Source organism: Canis lupus, chromosome 13 (assembly GCF_048164855.1).
Source record: "Canis lupus baileyi chromosome 13, mCanLup2.hap1, whole genome shotgun sequence".
Taxonomy (NCBI): domain Eukaryota; kingdom Metazoa; phylum Chordata; class Mammalia; order Carnivora; family Canidae; genus Canis; species Canis lupus.
In genome coordinates this window covers 36138695-36158697 of record NC_132850.1, presented here as the reverse complement: position 1 = coordinate 36158697, position 20003 = coordinate 36138695, and the positions used below count along the sequence as shown (strand labels likewise).

Below are 20003 nucleotides of genomic sequence, written 5' to 3'. Positions count from 1 at the left end.
TTTCCCACCCTTAACCCTCCCCCCATCCCTCCTCCGAATGCTCAGGACAACCAGGGCACCTCAAAGAGCAGGACGGGACCCGGGCGGGCCATCCTCCCACCCCCCGGGGGAAGGGATGTACTTTTAAGGCGCTGACAACTCCCATCCCGGGCCGCCAGTCCCCTCGGGCTCCGCGGACCTGGCTCCCCCGGCCGGGCGGGACGGCGCGGGGACGAGCGCGGCCGGCGGGCGGCAGGGCCTGGAGCGCGGCACGCGGGGCGCGCCCGGGGACCCCGCGCCCCCGCCCCGCCCCCCCGGAGGCCGTCGCCTGCTCGCCGGCCGCGGCGCACGCGTGTGTGTGTGTGTGTGTGTGTGTGTGTGTGTGTGCGCGCGCGGGGGGGGAGGGGACGGCGCTCCGGCCCTCGCGGCGCCCAGCACGGCCGCCGGCAGGATGCGGAGGGTGAGTGCGCGTGGCCCGGAGGCGCGAGGGCCGGGGGCGGGGGCGGGGGGCCGGGGCCGGGGGCGGGGGCTGGCAGCCGGGGGGCGCCCTCCCGGCCCCGTCGGGGCTCTCCCGCCCGGTACCCCCGCCGCCGCGTGGGCTGCTCCGCGCCGCGCTCCCTCGGGGCAGCCGCGTAAACTCTGCCGTCGGTCGGGCTCCCGGGGCGCGTCCCCGGAGGGTGCGCCCTGCGAGCCGGGAGGGCGGCGACGGGCGCGCGAGCCTGTGAGTTTCGGGGAGGCGCCCGCTTGCGGGGTGCGGGCCGCGGGGAGCGGGGAAGCAGGTGCGCGGGGCCCGGCGGGGGCGGCGGGGACTCCCCAGGGACCGCCGCGGGGTGCGCTCGGCTCTAGCGCTCACGCGGCCGGGAGCCCCAGCGGACGCCTGCGAGTCCCAGGGGGCACCCTTGACATTTCCCGGGCCTCCAGGCCAAGCCCAGGGACAGTTCGGGCGCCGAGGCGAGGGCGCCCGGTGTTTTCTAAAGAGACAAAGGTGAGAAGAAACGGGAAAAACAGAGTAAGACTTTTTGCCGCCAGAGCCTGTGGATTTCTCGGGTGGGAGTGCGAGGTTGCCTGCAGGAAGGCGTGTATGTGCCTGTTGGGTCACCGAGTGGCTTTTTCAGAGACTTCTCTCAGCCGCTAGCTTGCTTTAAAGGGAACTCTGGCCTGCCGCTTTGCAGCCGGTGCCAGAATCGAGTGCTGTGCACGTTGATGGGGGGGTGGGGGGGTGGGAGTGGTGTTTGGGGGGCGCGTAGAGCAGGAGTGAATTGGCCCCAGCTGCCTCTGGAAAGTCTGTTAGTGAACTGGCATGGAAATTCACCTTACCTTTTGGAGTGAGTCCAAACCTGCTCAGGTGTTTCTGCGGAGGACAGGACTCCAGCCAGGCTGGCCAGCTGGTTTGGCATTCCTGGCATTGGTGGAGTGGCAGGAATGGAAACAGGTGGGGTTACTTTCTTGAACTCCAAATTCAGGGGTCAGCAACCTTCTTTTACCTTAGCGTCACCAGGTTAATTAAGGAAAGCTAGATGGGATGTGTTAGAGGGAGAAGCAAGATTTGGTGATGGAGAGTGTTGACCGAGTATTTTAAAATATGATTTGCATCTTGTTCGTTTAAGGATGAAAACGATGGATGCTTGCTAGAAATGCGGTCCTGAGCTGTACTTCAGACCTGTTAAATGGAGTCATTGGGACTGGAGCTCTCAGTTTGCATTTTATTTTATTTATTTTTTAACATTTTATTTATCTATTCATGAGAGACACAGGTAGAGAGAGAGGCAGAGACACAGGCAGAGGGAGAAGCAGGCTTCGTGCAGGGAGCCTGACGTGAGACTCGATCCTGGGTCTCCAGGATCAGGCCCTGGGCAGAAGGCAGCACTAAACCACTGAGCCACCCAGGCTGCCCACTCAGTTTGCATTTTAAACACGACTGCCACCACCATAAGGCAAATAGATTAAGCACCTGCTGTGTGTAGGTACCCTTCTAAGCTCTAGGAGTGCAGTGAGGAGATGATGGCCAAAGAGCCTTGTACTCTTGGAAGCTATATTCTAGTTGAGAACTTAGACAGTAAAGAAGTAAACAAATACACAATTAATTTTAGATAGTGATTAGTACTATCAAGAAAATAAGAGCAGGATAACGAAATAAGGAGTAAATCAGGGAGTGAAGCCATTTTAGTTTCTGTGGTCAAGGAAGACATTCCTAGGGAGTTAATATTTGAACTATGAATTACATGAGAAGTCAGCTGTGTGAAGGTTTGGGGAAACAGTCCTCCAGAGTGAGGAACATCAGTTGCAAAGGCTCTGAGGCAGGAATAGACTTGGCCTGTGTGAGACACAGAAAGAGGATCCTGGGGCTGAAGTGGAATGGAGTGTACACAAGATGGAATGAGTAGAATGAAGTGAGGTTGGAGGGAGAGATAGGGACCAATTTCTATGGGGACTTGATGGCCATGGTAAGAAATGTGGATTTCAGCCTAAATGCAGAGGAATGTTACTTAGAGAATTTTAAGCAGAGGAACAGTGATATGATCTGGTTTACTTGTTTTGAAGATCTACTTGGCTATTGTGTGTAGAATGAATTACAGAATGGAGATGGTCATGGTAGAGAGACCACCTTTGTGTGCAGGTGTGATAGAGAGAGGTGGAGAGACTGGATGGATTTTGGAGGTAGCATGGACTTGCTAATGTGGAAGGGAGAGGTGGGAGTCCTTTAATGTACACCGAAGGTTGCTCATTGTTGGGGTGTGTGAGAGAGAGAGAGGAAGGGGTGGGAGATGGAGAAAAGGTGGTTGGACCTCAGTTGGAATGCCCCCAGTGATAATGAAAGTAACATTTTGTGAACATTTACTCTGTACTCGGTACCGTGGTACATGTGTTCCCAAGACTCCTGTGAAATAGTGACTGTCAGTCACCATTTTACAGATGGGATGATAAACTCTGGAAGGTTGAGTCTGTTGCTCTAGCCGCTCAGCTCTGTGTTGAAGTTGGGATTTGTACCAAAGCCCTGGCTTTTGCTATTACTTTCTGCTGCCTGCAAATTGTCTGCTTCTGCCCCAGATCATTTCTGGTTCCAGAGAAGCAGATAATTTAGCAGTTTGGCACATGTGTGTGGCAGCATTTCAACCGTTGTAGATCGGTAACTGCAGAGGGAGGGCAGACACACTGTTAGAATAGAAAGTAATTACTTCCATTTGATGTTGCTGAATGAAAGAAAAGGTGCATAGAGAATGCACAAAGTCGGAGCACAGAGGATGCCCAATAATTGGGTTTCTCTGGGGAGAGGCAGAGAGGGGGGCTTTCCCACCCTGCCCAGTGCTTTGAACCTTATGTCATGACCACCGGGGAAGCCATATGTTGGGTTCTTCTTTCACCTGTTCTCTTAGCTGGTTAATGTTTCCTTCTTTACTTTTGCATCCAAAATGAGCTCTTTTCCTGTGCAGAGCCAGGAATTTCAGACGATTGGCTACTTTAAAAAATTATTTGTATTAGCATTAGAAATCATTTGTAGAAAAGTAATTTTAATGGTAGCTACTATCGATTGATTGCTTTTTCTATGCCAGGCACTTATCATCTCCCTTCGTGTTCAGAACAGCCTTTTAAGTTGAAATTAATAGGTGATACAACCATACAGTATAAAAATTCAAAATATATGAAAATATTTACAGTGGAAATTGTTCCTCATATTCTGTTGCCCAGCCAGCTGGTTCCGCTTAGCCAGAAGTAATTGATGTTAAACCCATTTCTTGTCTCCTTCCAGAAATAATCTGTGCATGTATAAGCAGTTACATATTCATACTCCCCCCCCCGTTTACACACAAATGTAAATATAGCATATAAGTGCCTTTGCTTTTTTCCTTGTACCTAAGATCAGTATTTGTAGATCTATTGGTTCCTTTTATGGCTGCATATGGGATACCTTTGTGTGGATGCACTAGGATTGTTTGTACTAGTCTTTTGCTATTATCGGCAGTGCTACAGGGAATAATCGTATACATACGTGATTTTACATGTATGAGTATATCTGTATGATAAATTTCTGAGTCAACTGATAAAAAAAAACTACTTTTGTTAGGTGAAGCAGAGTAGTATAGAGAATATACAGAGAAGAAATATATATATATATTTAGAATATATATTTAAATGTGTGTAATGTCTCCAAGTAATAGCATAGACTTGGAGCCAGATTACCTGGGGTTGAATCTTAACTCTGCTGTTTACAACCTGTGCAAGTCAACTTCTCTTTGCCTCAGTCATCTGATTTATAAAATAATAATAATAATAATATCTACCTAATTGGATTGCTATGAGGATTGTATTAGTTTGTGTTGCATAACAAATCACCCCCAAACTTACTGGCTTAAACCTGTTTTACTTAGCTCGTAAGTCTGTAGGTTGCCTAGGTGGCTCCTCTTGTTTGGGCCAGCCCAGCTGAGCTCTGCTGGGTTTTTTCATGCATCTCTGGTCACCTGCTAGGTCAGCCGGTAGCTGGAGGATCTAGGCTGGCCTCACCCACATGTCTGGTAGTTGACAGATGAGTTGACCGGCAGGGACCTCATGAAATGGAATCTCATGCTGCAGTCAGCGAGCTCGGGTTTCTTTATGTGGTAGTCTGAGGGTTCCAAAGAGCAGCTAGTGAGGGCAAACCCAGAGCACAAACATTTTTCAGACATCTGACTGTGTCACATTTGCTATTGTCCCACTGACCAAAGTCAATCTCATGGCCAAACTCAGAGTCTGTGTGGGAGAGGACTCTCCAAAGACAGGGATATAGTATAGGAGATTATTGCTACCATTTTTGCAAACCAGTCTACTACAAACATTGAATAAGTTATTATATCTTTTTAAAAAAGATTTTATTTATTTTTATTTTTAATTTTATTTTTTAAAAAAGATTTTATTCATGAGAGGCAGAGACAGAGAGAGGCAGAGACACAGGCAGAGGGAGAAGCAGTCTCCCTGCATGGAGCCGGATGTGAGACTCGATCCCGGGACCCTGGGATCACGACCTGAGCCAAAGGCAGATGCTCATTTGCTGAGCCACCCAGGCATCCTTTAAGATTTTATTTATTTATTTATTTGAGAGAGAGAGAGGCAGAGAGAGCGAGAAGCAGGCTCTCCATTGAGCAGGGTGCCAAACGTGGGCTCAATCCCAAGACCCTGGGATCATGACCCTCTGAGCCCAGGTACTCCTAAGTTAGTATATCTTTTAAAAGATTTTATTTATTTATTTATTTATTTATTTATTTATTTATTTATTTATTTATTTACTTACTTGCTTACTTACTTACTTACAAGGGAGAGGGTCAGAGGGAGAAGCAGACTCCTTGCCTAGTAGGGAGCCGGAGAGGCAGGACTTGATCCCAGAACCCCCAGGATCATGACCTGAGCTGAAGGCAGACCCTTAACCAACTGAGCCACCCAAGTGCTCCGAATAAGTTAATATTTTTAAAGTGACTTGTATCGCGCCTGGCACATTATAAGTTTGTTAAATTGAAAAGAAAGAGAGAGATTATCAGATTACCCTCAGTTTACACCTCCATGCGTGAGGGTGCCTGTCTGTTTCTTCCTAACACTGCATCAGAGTTATTATCCATGGAGACGGTTCTTGTTTCCCTTTATGCGGATGAAAAAAGTGATGCTCAGGGATGTTAAGTTGTTTTTCTGACGTTCCAGGCCAAACAAGAATTTGTGGTCTTGCCCTTCTAGACAGATGCATGATTTCTGTGTCCCCAGTGCTTCCATCCACTGCTCTCCTGCCCACTCTTGGATTTCATGTCCCATATTCCCATTTCACATTTGGATTTAGGTTGAGAAGGATCTGTGAATCTTTTTACATGTTTAATAGTGATTTTGATACCAACCTGGCTTACTGAGTTCAAAGTGTCCACAAAGGTAGTGGGGAGGCTCTGTTTCGTCTCTGAAGGAATGATGAAGGGAAACATCACTTTACCTTTTTTTACATGGGGAAAGTAGATGAGCCTGGCCGTATTTATTCTTTCTTCCTTTCCATTTGTTAAATCTTTTTGCTTCCCTTTCTCCTTTACAACCTTGGGGATGGAATTCCATTCCCCAAGGCCAGATATGAAGATGGGAAACAGTATTTCTTAGTGGTTCAGGGCTTGGTGTCTGGAGACAGACAACTTGGATCCTAATCCAGCTCAGCTATTTACTAGGCCCTCGACTTGGACTGGTTAACCTGCATTAAAGGTTTTTCGGGGTTTGAAAGATAGTGAATTCAAGGCGCTCAGTTATCATTACATAGCACATTTCTTTTGCTTCTGTTTTCTCTGTTCTGTCTCACGTCCTTCCCTCTCCAAACCTAGTCGTATCCCCCCAGATATGTTGAACACGTGCTGAGCCCTTACTCTAAGTGCCTTATGTGTATTTAACTCATTTAATCCTCACAACACACCTGTGAAATAAGTGCTGTGTTATTCCCATTTTCAGATGAGGAAGTTAGACGCTGAATGGCTAAGTAATTTGCTCAGCATACCACAGCTAATAAATCATGTAGCAGGGATTTTAAAGCAGGCATTCTGGCATCAGAATTTGTGTTTTTAATATTTATGTCCCCCAAAAAGTGAGTTGGAGGGTTGGGGATTTAAAATTGAGAGCTTTTGCTCTAGGTGAACTGCTGGTGAATTCACACACAGCCTCCATCCTTGGCAGCAGCTGAGTGTACCCAGCTGTGCCTTAGACTGAAAATCCCCCCACAAAAAATATAAACGTTCGATCCTTTTGCCAAAAGCCTTTCCATTCAATCATCGTAATCCTAACGAGATTTCAAGCGTTGTGCCTCTCTTGTAACTGAGGTGTGACACTGTTGAAAAATACATAGGGCTCCTCTTTTTTTTTTTTTTTTTTAAGGTTTGAGAATCACGCTGGCTAGTTCTGAGTCTCGCCATTTCTTGTCCTCCTACCCTTAAAGGTTTTAATTTTAATTCCAGTGTAGTTAACATACAGTGTTATATTAGTTTCAGATGCATAATATAGTGATTCAACGATTCTGTGCATTGCTCAGTACTCATAAGTGTGCTTCTAATCCCCTTCACCTAGTTCACCCACCCACCCACAACTGTCCTCTGGAGTATCAGTTTGTTCTCTATCGTTAGAGTCCATTTTTTTGGTTTATGTCTCTTTTTCTTTCCTTTGCTCCTTTGTTTGGTTTCTTAAATTCCACGTATGAATGAAATCATATGGCATTTGTCTTTCACTGACTGACTTTTTCACTTAGCATAGAACTCTGTAGTTCCATCCATGTTGTTGCAAATGGTGAGATTTCATTTTTCTTATGGCTGAATAATATTCTGTCATACACATACACCCCACATCTTCTTTATCCATTCCTCAATCAAGGGACACTTGAATTGCTACCATAATTTGGCTATTGTAAATAATGCTGCTATACACATAGGGGTGCATCTATCCCTTTGAATTAGTGTTTTTGTATTCTTTGGGCAAATACCCAGTAGTGTGATTACTGCACCATAGGATAGTTTTACTTTTAACTTTTTGAGGAACCTCCACACTGTCTTCCACAGTGGCTGCACCAGTTTACATTCCCACCAACAGTGCAAGATGGTCCTTTTTCTCCACATCCTCGCCAACACTTGTTGTTTCTTGTGTTTTTGATTTTAGCCATTCTGACAGTGTGAGGTTGTAGTTTTGATTTGCACCTCCCTGATGAGAGATGTTGAACATCTTTTCATGTGTCTGCTGGCCATCTGGATGTCTTCTTTGGAGGAATCCTTGTTCATGTCTTCTGCCCATTTTTTAATTCGATTTTTTGTTTTCTTGGTGTTTTGTTCTATAAGTTCTTTTTTTTTTTTTTTTGTATAAGTTCTTTATATGTTTTGGATGTTAACCCTCTGTTGGATATGTCGATTGCAAATATATTCTCCCATTCTGTAGGTTGCTTTTTAGTTTTGACTGTTTCCTTCACTGTGCAGAAGCTTTTTTATTTTGGTATAGTCCCAGTAGTTTATTTTTGCTTTTGTTTCCCTTGCCTTAGGAGACACATCTAGAAATGTGTTGCTACAGCTGATGTCAGAGAAATTACTGCCTATTTTTTTTCAAGGATTTTTATAATTTCAGGTCTCATATTTAGGTCTTTACTGGATTTTGAGTTTATTTTAGTGTGTGGTGAAAGCAAGTGGTCTGGTTTCATTCTTCTGCATGTACTTCTTGCTGCTTTTGGTGGACTTTTTCTCTGGTGGCAGATGAGGATTGCCACAGCAGTGGAAGAGTAAAACATAAATGTTGCATATAATATATAGCTTTCTTTTTTTAAGATTTTATTTATTTGTTTTTTATTTATTTAAAATAGACTTTGTACTTTGTGCTAGGAATCCATTGTGGGTAAGCATGACCCTGATCTCACAGAATTTGTAGTGTTTCTGAGAAAATGAACAGTTTTGTCAATTATGCTATAATCTGTTGCAAAGGGAAAACAAGTTGCTAGGGTATTGTAGCGGGAGTTCCTTACCTAGTCTGGGGGGCTCATAAAAGCCTTCTAGAGGAAGTGACTGCTCAGCTGAGACTTAAAGGATGAGCAGGGACAGCCAGGGAAAGAGAAGCAGGATTGCATTCCAGGTAGAATGAACAACATATGCAAAAGGAGAGGGAGGAATGGTGCATTTAGGGAAGCGAGATACATTCAGAGTAGCTAAAAGGGTGGAGAGCAAGGCAGTTATGGCAAGAGCTGAGGTTGGAAAGGTAGGGGGAGGCCAGACCATGAAAGGCTCTGTAAGTTATGTTGAGCGTCCCAAAGACAATGAAAAGCCATTGAGAGGTCCTAAGCACATTTTTGAAAATCCAGTGTTTTTTCAGAAGGTTCCTTTGGCCACAAGGTAGGGAATGGACTGGAGGAGTGAGATCGGAGGTAGAGAGACTGACTAGTTAGGAGGCTGCAGCAATGACCCAGAATGACCTGGACTAGGGAGATGGAGAGGCAACGGAGACGCCTGTTCTATTCAAGAGCTGTTTTAGTAGTAGAATGAACAACCCTTAGTAACAAATAGGATGTGGAGGATAAAGGAGGAGAGGATTGCAGAATGACAGACTCTCAGGTTTCTGGTTTAGTAAAAACATGGTGGTGCTACGAACTGAGACCTAAACCTCTGCAGAGAAGGCTGAGGAGTAGGCCCTGGGCAGACTGCCTCTGTTTGTGCACTTGGAGTTGGAGCAACCAGGGGGCCACTCATGTAGAGAGAGTTACGGGAGACGATTACTGAGGTCTACAGTGCAGGATAAAGTGTTATTTAAAGATAAAAATGTGTGAATTATTGGCATATAGGCAGTAATGATTGAAGCCATTAGAGTTACAGAACACAGAGAATACATATTGTATTTATAAACAGTGGTTTATAAAACATGTTATACCAAAAAAAAAAAAAAAAAACCCACGTGCAAAAGAATCACTTAGGGAGCTTGTTAAAAATGAAAATTTTCTGGGCAACACCTTTTAAGTTGCTGATTCAGTAGGACTGTGGTCGTAAATTGGAATATGCAATGTGTAGTAGAGTTGACAATATACATAATCTACAACCCAGCTGTTTTACCCATAGGTTTATGTCCTAGAGAATCTCTAGCACTCTGTGACTTATACTTTAAAAAAAATTTTTTTTTAGATTTTATTTATTTATTAGAGAGAGGAGAGAGAGACAGGCAGAGGGAGAAGCAGGCTCCATGCAGAGAGCCTGACATGGGACTCGATCCCGGGTCTCCAGGATCGCGCCCTGGGCTGAAGGCAGCGCTAAACCACTGAGCCACCAGGGCTGCCCAGCTTATACTTTTTTAAAGGGGAAATATTTAATATATTAAATTAATACAAAAAAGGCATAAAGAATAATACATAGACATTTATGTATCTACCGCAATTTAAAAATAAAAAATTATGAAGATAAACTGTAGTGCATTTATAAAATAGAATACATACTACTCAGCCATAAAAAGGAACAGACTAGGGGCGCCTGGGTGGCTCAGTCAGTTAAGCATCTGACTCTTGGTTTTTGCACAGGTCATGATCTCAGGGTTGTGGGACTGAGTCCCACGTGGAGCTCTGTTCAGCAGGGAGTTTGCTTGGGATTCGCTCCTTCTGCCTCTCTCCCCACTTGCATGTTTTCTCTCTCTCTGAATAAATAAAATCTTAAAAAAAAAAAAGGACAGACTCTGTTTATGCATGAACACGGATGGATCTCAGACTAGACACAAAAGAGTGCACACTCTGTGGTTCCATATATGTGAAGTTCTAGAACAGGAAAAACCAAATCATGGTGATAAGAATCAAAATAGTGGTTCCTGGTGAGGACTGATTAGAAAGGGGCATGAAGGAATTTCCTGGGGTGCTGAAAATTTTCACTTCTTGATTTGTGGTTTACATGGTGTGTGTGTCAGACTCCTTGAACTGTACACTTAAGATCCATATCACTCTATGTAAATTATACCTCAATGAAAGATCCTAATACAAAGAAAAAAAAAAAAAAAAACCCAGTAGAGATGGCACTCTCCCAGTACTTTCCTGCCAAGCAGAGGAAGCTTCTGTCCTGAATTTAACATATCTATGCACTTTAATATTTTTATTACATATGCATATATCCTTAAGGGGTGCTATTATTTTGCATGTCTTTAAACTTTATATGTATATATATCACAACATATATACACACACATATGATTTTTGGCTCAACGTTGTATATGAGATTTATCCATCTGATATCAGTAGCTCATTGTGCATTTTTAGAACTAAGTATATTCATGTAATGGAATACTACATAATTAAGTTGTCCTTTCTGTTTTTGCCATATATTTAGGTTATTTCAAAGCTGTGCTGCTCGGCCCTTGTGTATGTACTTGTTAGTGGGTGCTAGGGCACGTAGGGGTGGAGTAGAGGGGCTGTAGGGCAAGCATACTGTCAGGTCATCTACTGCCATACTTCCCTCCAAAGAGGTTTATGAGCAGTTTATGAATGGCCTATATTTTTACTGAACATGTGGTACTGTTACACATTAAATTTATTTGCCAATCTGACACAAGTCAAATGTCTCATCATGATTTTAATTTGTGGTTCTCTGATGATTGAACTTTTTTTTTTTTTTTTTTTTAAGTAGGCTCCATAGCCAGCACTGGAGCCCAGTGTGGGGCTTGAACTCATGACCTCTGAGATCAAGACCTGAGCTGAGATCGAGAGTCGGGTGCTTAATCAGCTAAGCCACTTAGGCACCCTGAACATATTTTTACGTATTCGAGTGTGGTCCAATGTATTTTTATGTATCCATTGGCCATTTGAGTTTTCACCTCTGTGAATTATCAGTTTGTATCTTTTACTCATTTTTCTTTTGTACTTTTTCTTACTGAGCTGCAAATAGAGTTTTCCAGTTTGTGTCTTTTTCTAAATGGAATAGTTTGATGAATGTTAACGTATTGGGAGTAATCAGTTCATTTTTTTGTGGTTTGTGCTTTTTGTTCCATAAGAAATCTTTCCATGCCTGCCTGCCTGCCTGCCTTCCTTCCTTCCTTCCTTCCTTCCTTCCTTCCTTCCTTCCTTTCTCCTTCCTTCCTTCCTTCCTTCCTTCCTTCCTTCCTTCCTTCCTTCCTTCCTTCCTTCCTTCCTCTCTTTCTCTCTCTCTCTCTCTCTTTCTCTCTTTCTCTCTTTCTCTCTTTCTCTCTCTTTCTTGGATTTTACCCATCCATTTGACACGGGGGGTGGGGGTGGGGGGCGGAGAGAACGAGAACATGCACAAGCAGGCAGAGCGGCAGGGAGAAGGAGATCTAGGCTCCCCACTGAGCAGGGAGCCCAATGCAGGACTCGATCCCAGGACCTCTGGATCATGAACTGAGCCAAAGGCAGGCACTCAACTGACTGAACCAGCAAGGCACCCCACCTGTGTTTTCTAATGAAAGTTCAAATTTTGCCTTTACTATTTAGACCATTTATCCTCTTGGAATTAAATTTAATGTTAAGCGAGATAGGGGCTCAGTTTTTTCCCATATAGATAACCAGTTGCTCCAGCAATGCTTACCGAGTATCTGTCCTTTCCCCACCCATGTGTGATGCCACCTTTGTCAAATGTCGTTTCCATATTTGTATAAGTGTGTGCGCTTTTTTTTTTTAAGATCTTAGTTACTCCTTATTTGTACTAATGTCACATAGGTGGAGTCAGTCAGTCCACTTTGGTGAGCTCGAGTATGTTTTTTTGATTCATCGATGTATCTAGTGTGTAGAGCCATGGCAGGCCCTCGGTGGGGGATCAGTCAGTACCTGCTGAATGATCAAAGGAATCTCATCTTGTATTAGCTAAATAAGTAACCCTGCAGTTCCCTGACATACTAGACAGTGTTTTACCCTTGGGGAGAAGAAGAGGAGACTGTTGGGAGCACCATCTCTTGCCTCTGTTCTCCTTTGCTCTTGGTTGCCTTGTGCCCCTTCTTATTCAGAAGAGAACCTCAAAGAACAGATCCTCAGCAAGCCCAACAACTAACCAGTATAGCCACAGTCTGCAAGTACAAGGTTTAGTGAGAGTGAGATTGCTGCTAATTGTGACCTTGGAGGTTTATTTTCCTTTCTTTTCTTTTTTTTTAAGTAGGTTCCATGTTCAGCGTGGAGCCCAGTGCTGGGCTTGAACTCACGACTGTGAGATCAAGACTTGAGTGGAGATCAAGAGTCAGACACTTAACTGACAGAGCCACCCAGGTGTCCCCAACTTTGGAAGATTCTGATCACAAATGTAAATAGTTATGTGAGGTCTTTTGAAATTTGGCCAATAACTAGGCCCATAAGCCTTAGAAATAAGACAGGGTGTCACCTCAAATTAGGTCCTGTGTGCATTTGAACATCTTTATTTTGTAAGCTAGTGTTACTTCAAAATAGACTTCTTTCTCTAGCATAGTTGTTGGCATGTTTTGTTAATATAAAAACCACCATTTACTAAATGCTTGCTACATGCAAGGCACTGTGCTAAGTATTTTGCATATACTATGTATTTTGCATATACTTCATTGACTCTTCAAAACCATCTTTTTTTTTTTTTTTTCCTGGATTAAATGCTTGAAATGTGAGCAAAATACTTTAAGGTTTGGGCCAGTATACACAAGAAAGACAAAAACCTAATATCAAATGCTCAAAAAAAAAAAAAAAAAAAGTTGAACCAATGATCAATGTGTGTAATAAAGCCACAAATTAAAAAATGTACTTGCAAAGTTAATAATAAGCAACTCTGGTTACATTTATTCTAAATCATTATGCTTATTCTTTGGCATTCCAGGGTATTTATAAACATTAATTTCCTAATGGAGAATTTTTCTTATTCCTACTGCCAAGCAAGCTGTGACATGGAATAGTCTAACAGGCAGTTCAAAGGAGTGAGACTCCCACTTTTTCCAGTCTCAATTACGAGGTTTGAAATGTTCTGACAATTGAATTAGCTGACTGGTGCAACAATAGCAAATCCTTCCTAATTCATGCTTCAGAAATTAGGCAGAAATTAGGTTGCTGGTAATGGACCAGAACTGTCTGGACACTGAGAAGCTACCCTCCTGCCTTCAGTGGAAGGGGGGCAATAGCAGCTCCTGCCATTCATTTTCATTTGAATTATACTTTATATGTTGCATTTCCTATTTTTGAATATGAGTGCTGAAAAAATGGCCACAGTATTTGTTGACTGGGTAAAGCTATCCATTCTGTACTGAAAGGAGGGCTCAGACATGGCCCATGCAGAGGGCCGTGCAGGATTAGTATGCCTGGCTGCCTCTCTTTAGACATCTGTCATTCTAATAATGGAGCTGTATGTTCTGAAGCCCTACCCTGCCCCTACTTCTGGATTAGGAAACCACAGGAGTGGTGTCAGTTCAGTGATGGAACATCCAGGAAGAGTATCTAGACTGTGCTATGCATTTTAGGTCAGTATCAAAGAAAATATATCTGAGATGATTCTAAGTTCAGTGTTCTCTTTCATGTTCAGCATAGAAAGGCTAGGTCAAAATCAGTTTTCAGGAAGCAACCAAACATCTCCCCTTAAAGCAGGGATTAGCAAACTTTTTCTTTGAAGGGCTGATAGTAAATATTTTGGGCTTTATAGGTCATATGGACCCTTGTCACAACTGCTTAACTCTGCCACTGTCGTGTGAAAACAGCCATAGATGATACATAAAATAAGTTTGGCTGTGTCCCATTGAAACTTTATTTAAGGACATGAATCTGAATTATATAACTTGTACAGGTTATAAAATATTCTCCGATTTTTCCAATTGTTTAAAAATGTTAAAACCATTCTTAACTTGTAGGCCATTAAAAGAGAAGTCACTGGATTTGGGCTGTGAGCCATAATTTATAAATAGAGATTCCCCTGTGTTCCAGGTGTGTCTGCAATTTGTTTTCTAGTATGTGAACCAGCCTTTTCTGTTATAGCCCATGCTCAATAAGTTACACAGAGCTACGAGGACAGAAAACCAGAAACCTATCCCAGACCAAGGCATTTCAGTCTCCTTCCTGTCTCACTTGCTGCCTCCTCATAGACGCATACACACCCTTACCAATTTTTAAAAATTAAAATAAAATAAAATTTTATGTTCATGACTCCTTTTCCCAATTGTAAGAAGCCTTGTTCCTATCTTTTGAGGTTCCTGGTAAGTTATATTAACTAGAAACTCAGAATTATGCATTGAAATAAAAAAGCAATTGTCATTCAGCAGAATGTTACAGAAATTAGTAAAGTATGGACATTGCTTCTCTTTGCAGAAGTGGATACACTTATTTTCCTTATCTTCAAATAATTTCTCATTACAAGTAATAAAATGGAATTACTTTAGAATATTACAAGCTGTGCATTCTGCAAATGTGTTGAAGCTCCCTTTGAATAGATTTTTTTTTTAGTGCTTATATAGTGAAAAGTGATTAATGAGGATATAGATGGTTTTTCTGAACTGTGGACAGGTGCACAAATTGTCCAGGTACACCACAGTTGGTTGGTTGGTTGCATGGCTCCTCTGTGAAGTAAGACCTGAGGTCAGGTAAGAGTTCATTGGTGCTCAGAAATTTGGTGCTTGAATAATGGTATGGTTGGGACAGCATTACACTGTGGCATCTGAAGTGAAGTCTGACGCATACAGGCATATAACCTTGGACCTCCTCCGTAAGCCTCATTTTCCTCATCTGTGAAATGGGGATAAAACAGTTGATGTGGGGGATCCCTGGGTGGCTCAGCGGTTTAGTGCCTGCCTTTGGCCCAGGGCGCGATCCTGGAGTCCCAGGATTGAGTCCCACGTTGGGCTCCCGGCATGGAGCCTTCTTCTCCCTCCTCCTGTGTCTCTGCCTCTCTCACTCTCTGTCTATCAAAAATAAATAAATAAATAAATTTTTAAAAAAAAAACAGTTGATGTGAAGGCACTTTTTGTAAACTCTAAGTACTGTCCTTATGAAAGACATATTACAGTCATGTGCTAAGTCTGAGTGTAGTTTCTTGTTGATGGTTCACAAACCTGGCTGGTTATTAGAATCGTTGGTGAGAGTAGGTGGGGGTGGGGGAGCTTTGGGAAAACACAGATTTCCAGTCTCACTCCAGACTTGTTGAATCAGAATTTCTGTGAGAGGACCTAGAAATCTTTATTTTTCATAGGTCTCCTAGGTAATTATGTGTTTGAGTGGCTTTATTTTGTTCATAAGGTTTAGCTGATGGATTTAAGGAAACCATATACTTCCCTTTCTTTTTTATGATTTATTTTTTATTTTAGAAGTGGGGGGCAGATGGAGAGAGAATCTCAAGCAGACTGCCCACTGAGGAGCCTGACCCTGGGCTCAATCTCAGGACCCTGAGATCATGACCTGAGCTGAAACCAAGAGCTGGATGTTTAATTGACTGAGCCACCCAGGCCAGAAGTATGTACTCCTTCCATACACACCCAGAAGTAGGTACTCCTACATACTGCTCTCTTAATCCTAGCTTGAATTCTCTCCCTTAAATGCCAGGGGATTTGTCTTCATAGGCAATAAGGAAATCAGAAGAGAGAAGATGACAAAGAACAAGAATTAATCTTCATTTTGTCTCCTGGGGAATGTCTTTTTCAGCAAGTGGAAGTAGGAACACAGGTGTTTTGATGTCAACCTAGTGTATGAACCCAAATTGTGTTTCTCCCCTTTTAGCTCTCCTCTTATGTACAGTGTAGTTTTCACTTTTTCTGTGCATTGAAGCACGTTTGCGAAAGGAAGAGTGTGAGATTCAGCACCCCATGACTGTACGACAGATTGACAATATCCTTTCCAGTTTTGTTACTCAAAACTCATCATTGAAAATGGTTTTTGAATTATTTATGGAAATAGCTCAATTGTGATGTTGGCACATACAGATCACAAACACAAAAAGAAACTCAGTAGTAGTAAAAAGATAAATTGATTCTGAATTTCTCACATTTTCTGCATTGCCACTGATTTACATATGAGTAATTGTAGGTTTCAAATGAGTGAAAGCATCCACCTCCACATTGGCAACCTGGATCGTTTCTAACCGTTGAACTTGGTAGTATGTACTTACATGCAAATGCTTTCATAGAGTACTTTTGCAATTTCCTAATGCTTAAGTATTCCCCCATTTGCCAAATTCCTTTACAAATATTAGATATTTGCTATTTTTCCAGACACCTTATTAGACATTTATATAAGACAGAGTCCTCGCAGTTCTTATCTCAAGTTCACAGGCTTGGTAGCAAGATGGACATAAATATATTACTGCAGAAAAGTTAGCTTTCATGTTAATTATATTAATCCCACTGAGTTTCAAAATTACATTTATTATAAAAGAGAGGGATACCTGGGTGGCTTAGTGGTAAGCATCTGCCTTCAGCCCAGGGTGTGATCCTGGAGATCCAGGATCGAGTCCCATATCAGGCTCCCTGCATGGAGCCTGCTTCTCCCTCTGTCTGTGTCTCTGCCTCTCTCTCTCTGTGTCTCTCATGAATAAATAAATAAAATCTTTAAAAAAATTTTTTTAAAAAAAGGGAGAATATTTTTTTTAAAGATTTTTATTTATTTGACAGATAGCAAGCACAAGCAGGGGGAATGGCAGGCAGAGGAAGAAAGAGAAGAAAGCTCCCTGTTCCGAGGGGAAGGAGCCCAATGTGAGACCTGATCCCAGGACCCTGGGAGCCACCCACGCATCTGAGAATGTTTTCCATGGAAAAATACGAGGTTGATGTATTGAATCTGTGTGTATAGCTGATCCTTTAATTCCATAGTTTATTAATTATTTTTCTCTTATTATTCCATAATTGTATTAATTTGATGGATATACTACTTTGAAAGTAAGTAAATGCTTATGAAATATTTGAGGGACTAAAAGGGATATATCTTCTATGTTTAGTAATGTCGAATATGTTCATACCTGTTGTTCAATGTTCATTTCTATCTTCAGCGATCTCCAGAAGATGACTTTGGTTGCTGAGTCTCTGCCTGTTGGCTCCAAATCTCCAGAGATAAATTTCCAGCAAAATTTTGAATACCTCTACCTTTCTTCTACCCAAAGTTCCTCAAACTCTCAAAAATGAAACTTATTTTCTCACTCAAACCAGATCCTCCTCTTAGGTTTCTTATTTTGGGGAGCCCCATTGCCATTCTTCCAGATGTTGAGGCTTCCGCCTTTGACATCATCTCTGACTTCTCTCCCTCAATTCTCATCAGAACCTAAATATTGTTGGGTGAATCTTTGCCTTTCCCTTCCACTGCCGCCTCTCCTGTGTTTAGATCTTGTTTCTCAAACCAGAGTCCAAGGATTCTGAAGGCGCTCTATGCAGATGTTCTTGGGGATGTGAGTGTCCTATGGTTTCTGTTCATGCTCAGGATAATCCAGCAAAACTAACAAGTACGTGTTTGGGTCATCCAGATTTGTAACCGAGTTCTGCCATTGATTTTAGTGTCTATATTTGTGTTTGTTGGTGTGTTAGCTCTAGGTCGAGCAGATCCTCTTCTGGGCTCTCATGGTGCCCAGCTTCGTTGAGAATTCCTCACATTGTTGTAATAATGTGAGTCTGGCTTTCCCAGTGGACTCACATCTTGGAGGACAGGGACCACATCTGGCTTATTTTCGTATTCCCGGAATCTAACCTTGGGCCCGACACATAGTAGACACTTACGGTTGTAGTAGTTGTGTTTACAGCCAACCCTTGAATAATGCAGGGGGATGCTGACATTCCCTCTCCCCATGCCTTTGCAAATCTACAAATAACTTTTGACTCCCCCAAAACTTAGCCAATAACATAATTAATGCTATTTTGTATATGTATTATGTCGTGTATTCTTTTTTCTTTTTTTTTTAATTTTTTTTTTATTTATTTATGATAGTCACACAGAGAGAGGCAGAGACATAGGCAGAGGGAGAAGCAGGTTCCATGCACCGGGAGCCCGATGTGGGATTCGATCCCGGGTCTCCAGGATCGCGCCCTGGGCCAAAGGCAGGCGCCAAACCGCTGCGCCTTCCAGGGATCCCTATGTCGTGTATTCTTACAATAGAGTAAGCTAGAGAAAAGGTTATTAAGAAAACCATAAGAAACAGAAAATATGTTTACAGTTATCACATTTAAAAAAAATGTGTATGTGAGTGGGCCTGTGCAGTTCAAAAGCGTGTGATGTTGTTGATCATGGGTCAGATGTATATTGTTTTGGAATCTGATTTTTTTTCTCCCATACGTGGCCATAGTTATTTTAACATTTGTATAATATTTAGTCGTGTTGATAGAGGACATTTGATTTAAACCATCCCGTATTTTTAGATGTTTGGATTATTTTCATTTGTTGGCTCTTTGAGTAGCACATTTAAAAACATCCTTGAAGAAAGTTATTTCTCTCTCATCTAGGTTTTCTTAGGAATCCCTTAATGGAATTACCAGGTCAAAAGGCACAAGCAGTTTTATTCCTCTTGTAATATGATTCTACTTGGGTTTTTTTAATTTAAGTGGAAAGAGCAGGCTGAGTTGTAATGTAGGACCTCTTTTTAGATAAGTTTCTTTCATTTTCAATTAAACTCTCTTTGATTTGGAATCAAGCTAGAAAGAACAAATGATGGTTATTGTCCCCTCTATTCTCTACTGTCTTTGTGCACCCGGATCGGTCTCCCTCCCTCCAGTCCTCCTGCCCTCAGCCACACCTTCGGAAATGTGTGAAGTGCAGCAACCTCAGCCTGAGTAATGTTTCAGCAGGCAAATCAAATCATTTAATCCAGTCGTGCTGAACATACAGCAGAGGCCTTCCATCGCCTTGCAAGATAATGTCCAGCTCTGCTGCCAGGGCCTTCAGAGCCCTTCGAGACAGGGCTTCTGTTTCCCTTTCTAGGCTTCTCTCTGGCTGCTGCCCAGAAGCATTTTCTGTTCACCCTGAAGGCACTATTTCCAGTTGAGAATGTACTTGCTGTTCCCTCCAGCTGAAGTGAACTCCCCAGCCCCGCACCTGCCTGGCATTGCCTGCCTCAGTCCCCAGGACCCAGCCCCGCATCTTTGGGCTGCTCCCCTTCCAGCTGGACTCCCTGCCCTACCCCCTCCTTGTTCCACCCTTCCTTAAAGCCTTTGCTGGCAGCTAGATAGCAGCTCTTGGTAAATTTGGTCATCTTCTCACTCAGATTGTGAGCTCGGTAAGGATAGGAATTTGTTTTGTAAACCAGCTTTCCGTACAGTGACTAGCACATGGCTGGTTTTCTGAATGAACAGGATTATTTTGGTTACTCTTTTATAAGTGGACTGCTTACAGGTACTTACAGGTAAGTCTACTTATATGCAGGTTGAGAGTCCATGTATGGTTGATCCTTGAACAACATGGGGGTTAGGGCCACTGACACCTTACAGTCAAAAATTTGTGTATAACTTGAACTCTCCCCAAATTCCTAATAGCCTACTATTGACCAGAAGCCTTACTGGTAACATAAGTCAATTAACACATATTTTATGTGTTGTGTGTACTATAAACTGTATTCTTTTTTTTCCTCCCTTTTTAAAATTTAAATTCAGTTTGCCAACGTATAATGTAACACCTGGTATTCATCCCATCAAGTGCCCTCCTC

The 20003-nt window shown here is 42.7% G+C and overlaps 1 protein-coding gene across 6 annotated transcripts in view; it reads left to right on the top strand.

Annotated features, from left to right (window-relative positions):
* Positions 1–316: 316 nt before the first annotated feature.
* The window catches only part of TMCC3 (transmembrane and coiled-coil domain family 3), a 271611-nt gene continuing 251924 nt past the window's right edge, over positions 317–20003 (top strand). The window contains exon 1 of one of the 6 annotated variants that reach the window (XM_072773103.1): positions 317–439. In XM_072773103.1, coding sequence (XP_072629204.1) covers positions 431–439 — 9 coding nt within the window. In that variant the 5' untranslated portion in view covers positions 317–430. Of the gene's footprint in view, positions 440–579; positions 701–785; positions 965–20003 lie in introns of those variants that run through there. The other 5 variants (XM_072773107.1, XM_072773101.1, XM_072773116.1 and 2 more) reach the window with 5 other exon arrangements.